Source organism: Oryza glaberrima, chromosome 2 (genome assembly GCF_000147395.1).
Source record: "Oryza glaberrima chromosome 2, OglaRS2, whole genome shotgun sequence".
Classification (NCBI taxonomy): domain Eukaryota; kingdom Viridiplantae; phylum Streptophyta; class Magnoliopsida; order Poales; family Poaceae; genus Oryza; species Oryza glaberrima.
In genome coordinates this window covers 27,264,834-27,274,572 of record NC_068327.1, presented here as the reverse complement: position 1 = coordinate 27,274,572, position 9,739 = coordinate 27,264,834, and the positions used below count along the sequence as shown (strand labels likewise).

General features: G+C 46.5%; 1 protein-coding gene across 1 annotated transcript; it reads right to left on the bottom strand.

Moving 5' to 3' along the window:
* Nucleotides 1-1,570: 1,570 nt before the first annotated feature.
* LOC127761502 (putative invertase inhibitor) lies at nucleotides 1,571-2,163 on the bottom strand. The gene has a single exon (XM_052285805.1). The coding sequence runs from the start codon at nucleotides 2,161-2,163 to the stop codon at nucleotides 1,666-1,668; it is 498 nt and encodes a 165-aa protein (XP_052141765.1). The 3' UTR covers nucleotides 1,571-1,665.
* Between the last annotated feature and the right edge of the window lie 7,576 nt (nucleotides 2,164-9,739).

Genomic DNA, 9,739 nt, shown 5'->3' with positions numbered 1-9,739 from the left:
GGCGGTGGCGGTGGCGATGGTGGCTGGCGGTGGCAGCTGGCGACGGTGGTGGCTGTGGCGCTGGCGGTGGCGGCTGTCGACGGTGGTGCAAGGCCATCATCCGGGGCTGACGGTGCGTCATCGTCGGCAGCGGCATGTGGAGGCGGGGAAGGAGGAGTCCGGGTGCGGGCGCGCCGTCAAGAACTGTGGGCGGTGGCCTTGGCCGAATTTCTGAAGGGATAATGTTGTTGACCGACGAAGATCCTTCTTGTGCGGATTGGTGGTGTGGGTTTAGACAGGGAATCGCGGGCGAAAGCCTTGCCGAGCCGTTTGGCTGGCTGACGACGGCGACGCCGTTTGGCATCATTCCCGTCCTTGGAGGCGTCGTTTTAGATTACCCCTCTCCTTTCCTAACCATATTCTCCGGGTGAAAACCTTGCTTCCTTCCGAACGAGCGGTGGCGGCGATCCACATCGCGTCCTCCTTGGGGGCACCGCTTTGGAGAAACCTCTTCGTGCAAGGATTGTCAAGGGTCTATGCATTGGCTTCGAACTTCAGTCCTAGGCTTTGACGAGGCCTTCTAGCTCCACCTTTTGTTTTGCTTTTCTTAGTTTGGGTCCTCTCTTTTTCTGTTTGGTGTGTTCAACTTGTCTTGAACTACACTCTCTTCTGGAGTGGAACTTTGTAATAATTGGCTGTAGCTCTTTTTGAGCAAAGGCCAGGATATTATATTCCATTATCTAAAAAGCTAGTCGAATAAGAAACCCACCAGAAGTTTTGATAGGGGTTGACGCCAAAGCAAATCATCCAAAGAAGCTAGCCCCATCCATACCACTGGCAAGGATAGCAAGAGTAACACCACTAACTGCAAAAGAAACTGAGGGGCATCCCCGATTAGGGCCTCCACGCATGGGAGGTTGAGACCATCTCAGCAAAACTTGAAACCTTCAGCCGTGTAATTGATCTTCGCTGGAGGTCAAGAAGAAGACCACCTCCTTTGTATAGAACTCGTCGGAGAAATCAAGAAAGGTTGGCGCAACCTTTTTTTCCCAGATCTAAAAGTATCTCATCCAACGGCTGGGAGAAGAAACCCGGCAAAGAGGTGACCAATCACTGGCTAAAAAACCGGTGATGCTCACCACACCACCAGGATGAGGAGCGTCGAAGCCGACAGACACCTTGAGCAGTAAAAGATGGGTGATAACGAGAAGAACTCGAACTAACACGACGACCTGACCAAACGAGAAAGCAAGACTACTACTTACACTACTAGATGAGAAGAGACATCCGACCCCCCCTTTCATCCATCGCTGGCGGTGATCCACCGGAGAGGAGGAAGAGGGGTCGAAGAAAGAACGAGGCGACTGTAGCGGAGATTCGCAAAAGCTGGAGTGGCCGAGATCTCTCAAATTCTCAGCAGTATCTTTTTGGGGCTCCGAACAGTCGCGCATCAGAACCCACCCACCCCCAAATATGGACTATGGGCATTTCACATTTTGTTAAGCACAACAATAGCAACAGAATTCATAGAAACAATCAGACGCAGCCTTGCCAGCAAACTGTATTAGCTGATGCCTGGAAATGGCATGATGCTACCCACAGCCTCCCAATACAATACATGGGTAGAGTAAGATTAAGGAGGAGGAGGGGGAGGTGGACCTATCCATGCAACTTAGGCTAATTGTATTAATGTACCAACTGGTACACGATGTCGCTGGTTAACTTTGAAATGGCCTCGTTGTACATGTTCTCCGAGCTCACCGGGTTCTTGTGGGCGCTTCCCTCAAACAACATTATATCACAGTTGCCGGGCTCGTCCGAGGCCCGGTGCAGTTTGTAGAACGAGGTAACGGCGGGGCGCCCGACACACAGGTCGTCGATGGCGCTGGCCACGAGATCGTCCATGTCCTGGTAGTACTTGATGCAGAGCTTGAGCTCCTCTACCAGCTCGGTGAGGACGCGTACCGTGGACGTCACGTTGCGCATCGTGATGTTGGCCTCGGCGATGGCGAGGCCACGCTTGTCCATGGCGGAGGCGCCTGCCGGATCAGCCGAGAGCACGCCTAAGCAGTAGCCATAGTTGGAAGTTGCGGTGCATGTCTCGTTGATGAGAGATGGGGAACCCACCGTGAGACCGGGGGCTATTGCGGCGGCGAGGAGGAGTGTAGCGATGATGGGATGCATCGGGAATTCTCAGGCCGGGGAGAAGCTAATGATGCTTTTTTGTGGTTTGGCTCCTCCAGGTACACTGAGATTTATAGAAGAGAAAGGACATTCAAAAGGAAACTGATCAATGTAATAAATTCTAAATTCAATGCGATTGATCATGAAAATCGACTCTTTAATGTACTTCCGGCTATATTCCAATTCTTTCCTCAATAAATTGCCACCTCCTTTAAATGGGTGTACATTGTGAATAATCACAAATGTGTTTGTGCCGCGTGCAAACGTCCGCACGTGAAACAGAACATCCCCTCGTGCGACCCTTCGCTCTAGTACGTGCCTACGTGCTCTCCTGCCTACTCCCCACGCATCGTGCAAGAGTGACATTTATAAGTTCATGGGGGAGAAAACCCATATAGCATTATTGGAAAATCAGACTTAGTACTCATTTACAGCAAACATGAAATTATAGATTTGAATCATATTTAACGCAGGAGTATAGTATTTTACTAATTTCCTTGTGAAGCAGATTTCATACCAAAAAAAAAATCATGGAGGCCACTTGAACCGGGGGAGGCTAATGGGCGATCGATCGCCAGGGCGATTGCCTAGCGATCGGTTTCCCCCCTCCCCCTATACTCCTCCCTCTTGTCCCCTTCCTCCTCCCCTTCTTCTCTTTCTACTGTATTACACCACACAATTTTTTTAAAAAAACAAAAGTTAGAAAAATTTATGTATAGAAATACTATATAAAAAAAATTTGAATTCAAATTCAAATTTGAATCAGGTATGTAAACTTTTAACTTATAAACTTTGGGTCTATAAACTTTAGGTGTATAAACTTTAGATGTATAGAAATACTATATATAGAAAATATTTGAATTCAAATTCAAATTTGAATCGGATATAATTCAAATTCAAATTTGAACCGGGTATGTAAACTTTTGACTTATAAACTTTGGATCTATAAACTTTAGGTGTATAAATTTACTAAAATAGGAAAGTAATGCGGTGGAAAAAAAGGAAACCAGGTGGAGGGGTGGAGGGAGGGAGGGGGGAGGGGATCGATCGCTGCCCCATCCCCAGGGTGATCGATCGCCGAACAGCATTCTCGCTTGAACCGTGGCTACTTGACGGCCCACATGCATAGTAGAGTAAGGAAATAAGTTCACTTTGATTCCCTTACCTAGTGGCATAATCTGATTCGTATCCTTAAACCACAATATCAGATATGTTGACCCTCCTAAGTCCTAACTATTAAAACCGGTGCAATTTGACTCCCTCGGCGGTTGGAGGGTGGTTTCCTTGACGTGGTGACTACGTAGCGGCATTGACTTGGTCTTCATCTTACGTGACGTTGACGTGACGCTTATGTGATACTACCTCCGTCCTCAAATATAAGAAGTTTTAGGCTTGGGCACGAGCATTAAAAAAGTAGGTTTGATTAAATGGAAGAGGGTTGTGATTGGTTGAGAAGAGGAAGTATGTGAAGAATTTGAATGGTGAAAGGTTATGATTGGTTGAGAATGGATGTAGGTGAAAAAGTTATATACTTTTGGACAAACTTTGAATGCTAAAAATTGTTATATTTTTGAACGAATGGAGTATTGGAATTAAAAAAAAATATGTGAGACCCATTTGTCATTCACAAAAGAAATATTGTGGGACCCACACGTCATCCTCTCTTTCTCCTTCCCTTCTTCCTCCTCCCTCTCTCTCCCTTCTCTCTCTTTCTATTTCTCTCCCCTTTCGCCTTTTGCAGGGAGAGCTGGAGCAGCGGCGAAGCTCCGACATCTTGACCGACCGGACGGCGATGGTGACATGCCATTGCTCCCCGCTGCCTTCATGTCCCGGAGCTCGGGGTATGAGAAGTGCGACGAGTGGAAGTAGCACGAGGAATGGAACAAAATCGACGGCTTGGTGCCATTGTCGGACATAGCAACTCCGTTGTCTTATCCTCCCACCTGGGCTCTTTCCTCGGCCCGACCAACTCTGGCGACGTCTTTACAACACCGCTTGTCGTCGCCATGGTCGGCCTCGACGTACGGCTTAACGACGTCCAGGTAGAACAGGTCCGGGCCAGGATCGAAGCTAACCTTGTGTTGTGCCGCTTTGGTAAGCACCCGGCATGGCCCTCCTCTGGAACCTCCCTCACGCCAGGAACACCATGAGGACAATGAAGGACACCAACACCGCGTCGGACAGCGCGACGCCTGTGGCGACGACGACAAGTGGCATGCTCTTACTCCCTTCCTGGTTGCTGCCTCCTGCACTGCACCGTCTGTGCGCCATGGTGGTGTTCCCCCTTCTGTGGTCGACTCTACCGGCGACCGGGTCCGAGAACCATGCGTTCTTGTGCGGTGGCGGCAGGTGGGCACGAGCCGGCGCCGAAGAGACACCACCTCTATGGCGATGCCGATGCTGCTGCCGCCTATCCAAGCAACAACCTCATAGAGGAGACGATGAAAGAGAAGGGAAGAGAGAGAGAGAGTGAGGAAGAAGGTAAGGAGAAAGGGAGGATGATGTGTGGGTCTCACATGTTAGTGTCTCCCGGCTCCCGCAATATTCCTTGTTGTGAGCGACAAATGGGTCCCATATATTTTTTTCATTCTAATACCATATAAGCACCACGTCAATGCCACGTAGGACAAAGACAATGTCTACACCACCACGTAGTTGCCACGCTAGCGAAACGGCCTTCCAAAACCATCGAGGGAGTCAAATTACATTGGTTTTAATAGTTGGGGTCGACACAGTGACTAGTTAAGGTAATCAAAGTGAACTTATTCTTAGAGTAAGCACATCAGGCCTCATCGCACTCGTATAAGCATAGTAGAGCCCAATGGCTGCATACATAGACAAATCCAAAAGCCCAGAGCCACTTCCCACTTGGAAAAAGTACACCGAAGGTCCCCCCAACTTGTCATGGAGTTACAAAATCGTCCTCCAACCATAAAACCAGATATCTACCGTCCCTTAACTAATAAAAACCGACCACAATAGGTTCTTCGGTGGTTTTGACACCGGTTTTATCCTACGTGGCGGCTGATTCAGCGTGGGACCCACGTGGGTCCCACATGTCAGGCTGAGTCATCTATCTTCCCCTTCTTCTCTTCCTCGGTTCCTCCTCTCTCTCTCTCTCTCTCTGTGCCTGTAGGTCGGTCGGCGGAGCGAGGGGGAAAAGGAGGAGCGCGGCGCCGCGATGGCGGCCGCCGGCGGCGGCCACAGTGGGGATGCCCGACGGCAGCCCGGCGGAGCTCCACGACACGGGCGTGCAGCGACCTTGCGCGGGCGTGTGCAGGCGTCGCGGGCGGCTGGAAGGCACGAACGACGCGGGCATCGACGGGGCGAGGCGGGAGAGGAGGAGGTCGGCGGCGCGACGACGGCCGGCGGTGGGCGGTGGGCATGAAGGTCAAGCTCCCAGCCCTCAACCGAGCTCGAGCAGAAGGGAGGTGGTGCTCACCGACGCTAGTTCATGGTGCTGCTCGTTTTCTCAGCTCGATACTCTCCCGCTCGTCAAGCTCCACTACTTGACCGAACAAATCGCGGCCACGCTGACTCAAAACAGAGCGAACAAAAAACCATGGGAGGAGGGAAAATAGCTAACAAACTAACAGAAAGTAAATAAGGGTATAAGATCAAGGCAAGATCAAATCCCAACTGACATAAGTTCATTTATTTAACACATACCACCTTCTCCGGCACCACGGCAGCATCATGATGGGCCAGATCACCCCACGGCGATGGCGGCAGCGCCGCTTTCCGCCGCTGACATTCCAATGGACGGTGCACCCCATCGAGTTGTGGAGCTGGTTCGGCGTCTCCGGCGGTGAGCAGCTGAGCTTGGCGTCCGCTACACCAAGGTCAAGTTGGTCGGTGAGTTCCTCCAGCGAAGCGGTTCAACTACGGCACTGTCAATGCCAATTCGCTGCTGAGCTACCCGAGGAAATCCGGTGACGCCGTCAACGAGATGACGAGCCTGTCCAACCTCACCGAGGAGCTCACGCTCTACGTTCCCACCGTTCTGGAGCCATTCCCACGTGGACGGTTCGGGTGGCCATTCCTTCAGCTCAAGATGTTCTCGCTTGGATCGATTGTCGGTCGAGCCTCGCCAGCGTCGTTTCTAGGGACGCCAGTTGCAGAAGGACGCAGTGGCTGATGAACCCGCAGCGGCACTACCTACCGTCTTCATGGGCGCCTGGGCGGCGACATCGTCACCGGCCACTCGTCGGTGGATGCGGCGTCAGAGCTGGAGCTGCTCCCGTCGACGGAGTCCGTGGACACCGTCTCGCTCGGGGCCTCCCTCACATTTCGTCCTGCTGCCGTCACGTCTCCAAAAAGCCATCGCCGCCCTGTCGAGCGAGCGTGCAGCGGGCGAAGCAGGCAGGGGCGGCGGGCGAGCGCGGTGGTGGCAGGCGAGCGCGGTGGCGGCAGGTGAGCGTGGCGGCGGCTGCTGCTGGCGCCCCGTCGCCGCCCAACTCCAGCGGTGCCCGCCCCTTGCTCCGCTTCGGCCGCGCATCTCTGCCTGCTTCGCCCGCGCGCCCATCTTGGCCCCGTCGCTTACGCGCTAAAGAAGACAAGAGAAGTGAAGAAAATAAAAGAGAAAAGAGAAGAAAAGGGAAAAAAAAAAAAGAGATGACCACGTGGGTCCACACTGACTCAGCTGCCACGTAGGACAAAACCGGGGTCAAAACCACCGAAGGAGCTATTGTGACCGGTTTTGAATAGTTAAGGGACACCGGATATCCGGTTTTGCGGTTAGGGGATGATTTTGTAACTCGATGACAAGTTGAGGAACCTTTGGTGTACTTTTTCCCTTCCCACTTTCATGCGGCCTGCAGATTGCAGATCCAACTCTTCGGCCTTCTATTCCTTCAACCGCGGCAGCCCATATATTCTTGCCACAACTATATATAGGCTTGAATGCTTGATTACATTTATGACCCATGAATGAAGCCATGTGCCTGCATGCAACTAACCGCCATCAAATGTGTTAGGTTTCTCTTCTTAGCGTCTAAATTAGGCTGAAACAACTGATCTGATCCTTCTTTCCCCGACGCTAGTCGCTAGATGCTGGTTCGGTTAGGTTGTTGTATCTTGTGCTAAAGAGGCCAGTACATGAAAGGTATGCATGTCAAGTTGTCAACGCGATAAGTTGCAAATTATTGTCTAGCTAACTCCTAATGGAGCTTTTTAATAGGTGGATAGCACTAACAAAAAAAATCATCCTTTCTGCAAGGGACAAATGTGATTATGGTGTTAACATTTGACCGACTAATAGTGAATTTGATTTAAGATGCATTTTGTTTTACCTAGAACTCATTCTCTAATATATCTAGCGAAGAATAAACACGTGATATCGTTATTGTGATTTTGATTTAAGATGCATTTTGTTTTACCTATAACTCAATCTCTAATCTAGCGAAGAATAAACACGTGACATCGTTATTGTGCCACCTCGATTAATGATTATTAAGTAAATTACAGTTTAGGCCTAATTTTTCCCTAGTGCAACATGTGACCTTTTATCAGTTTTGGACCACCCTTTATCCTGACTTTTCACTTTTGACTTGTTAATTTTACTACGTGGCACTTTGGTTCATAAAACTTTCTTTCTTATCTATTAACATCTAGCTCATCCTATGCTAAACTAACCGTGGGAGTTGTTTCTTCTTTGTATGATTAAAGTACAATTCTTTGTATGCTTGCTGCAGCCCGTGCCTCGCAAGATCCAAGCAAATTTATATATAAAGTAAGATTTAAGATAAACTTGGCATGTTAATTAAGAGACACGGAGTACCGTACGCGTGTAGAATTAGAATCAATCTCTAGCTAGAACCTTTACATGCAAACAGACTCAAAAGAGTTTTGTTCGATTTCCTAAACCAATTAACCAGAGTTAGAGATGAATTAGGCTATAATACACATATATAAATAAAGCAGCGGGCAACGAACCACTGTATAACCGTAATTTGGATGCGTTTTTGTTGATATGAAGATAGATGCTAGCGGCGAGCGACGGAAATCCGAAGCAGCGGGTCAAGCCGTGCGGCTGCACAGTGAGCCGTATTTGGGTGATGCACACGTCAGCAACCAGAAAAGCATGATGGCATGTGCACGGATTTTTATTTGATTTTGAAATAATAACACAATAAAAAATGAAAGAAGAGTTCATGTAGAACACAATTAAAGATTAATTGAAATCCGTAATAAAAAATAAAATAGATTTAGAAACTAGAAAAATCAAATATAAGAGTTCAAGTAAAAATACATTTTACGAACAACTGAAATTAGGAATAAAAAATAAGAAATATTAGAAGAATAATTCATATAGACACAGTATGAGATTAATAAAAAAAATATGAGATTAATAAGGAATATTAAAAGGAGAGTGCATATAAGAACTCAATATGAGATTAATAAAAATTTGGAATAAAAATAAATAAATCCGAAATTAGCAAAAGAAAATAAAAGAAGAGTTCAAGTAGGAATACAATTTAACATTAGCTGAAATTCGGAATTAAAAATAAGCAATATTGAAAGAAGAATCCATATAAGAACCCAATACGAGATTAATTAAAATTTAGAATAAAAAATAAAATAATATCCAAAATTAGAAAATTTAAAAGAGAGTTCAAGTAGGAATACAATTTTGAAACAACTGAGATTGAAAATAAAAAATAAAAACATTAAAAGAACACAATACGGTAATAACTAATTTCTTTTAAAAAAATCTAAAATTAGAAAAAGATAAAAATAAGATTTCAATTAGTAATACAATTTATAAATAACTAAAATTTTTGATAAAAATAAAGATTATTGAAATAAAAAACCATCTAAAACACATAACGAGATAAATTAAATAACATGCCTATAAAAGAGTAGAGTGATGGTGGTTGATACGACATATAAAAATTGTTAATAAAACACCAAATAGAATCCTAATGACGATTAAAAGGAGGGACGTCAAGCAGGCCGTGAAGCAAACGAGTAAGGCGGTTGCCGGGATGTCTAGAAAGTAAAAAAAAAAAAACAAACCCCATTGATAATCATATTCGATTTTTAAATCTCAATGACAATAAAAAGGAGAAGCAGCGGGCGGGGTGCATAAGAGTATACTTGCAGAGCCGCCGACAACTGACGAGACTTCTAGAAAATAAAAAATGAATTCCAACGATATTTATGTTCGATTTTTAGAATCATAATGACAATAAAGAATAGACGGCGGACGGGCTGTAGAGGGGCATAGTGGCATCGATTGATGGGACTTCTAAAAAATATAAAAAATGGAACTACAAGTCCAATTTTTAAAGGTTTGAAACTTCTAAAAAGTAAAAAAAAACCACTAATAATCATGTTCGATTTTAAAATCTCAATGACAATAAAGAAGGAAGGCAGCGGGCGAGCTATACAGGAGTACAATGGCAAAGCCATAGACGGTTTGGCGGGACTTCTAGAAAGTAAAATTGAACCCAGACAATAATTATGTTCGATTTTTAAAATCTCAATGACAATAAAGAGAAGAGACATTAGACGGGCCGTAGAGGAGTATAATGACAACGTTTGACGAGACATCTAGAAATTATAAAAATGAAAC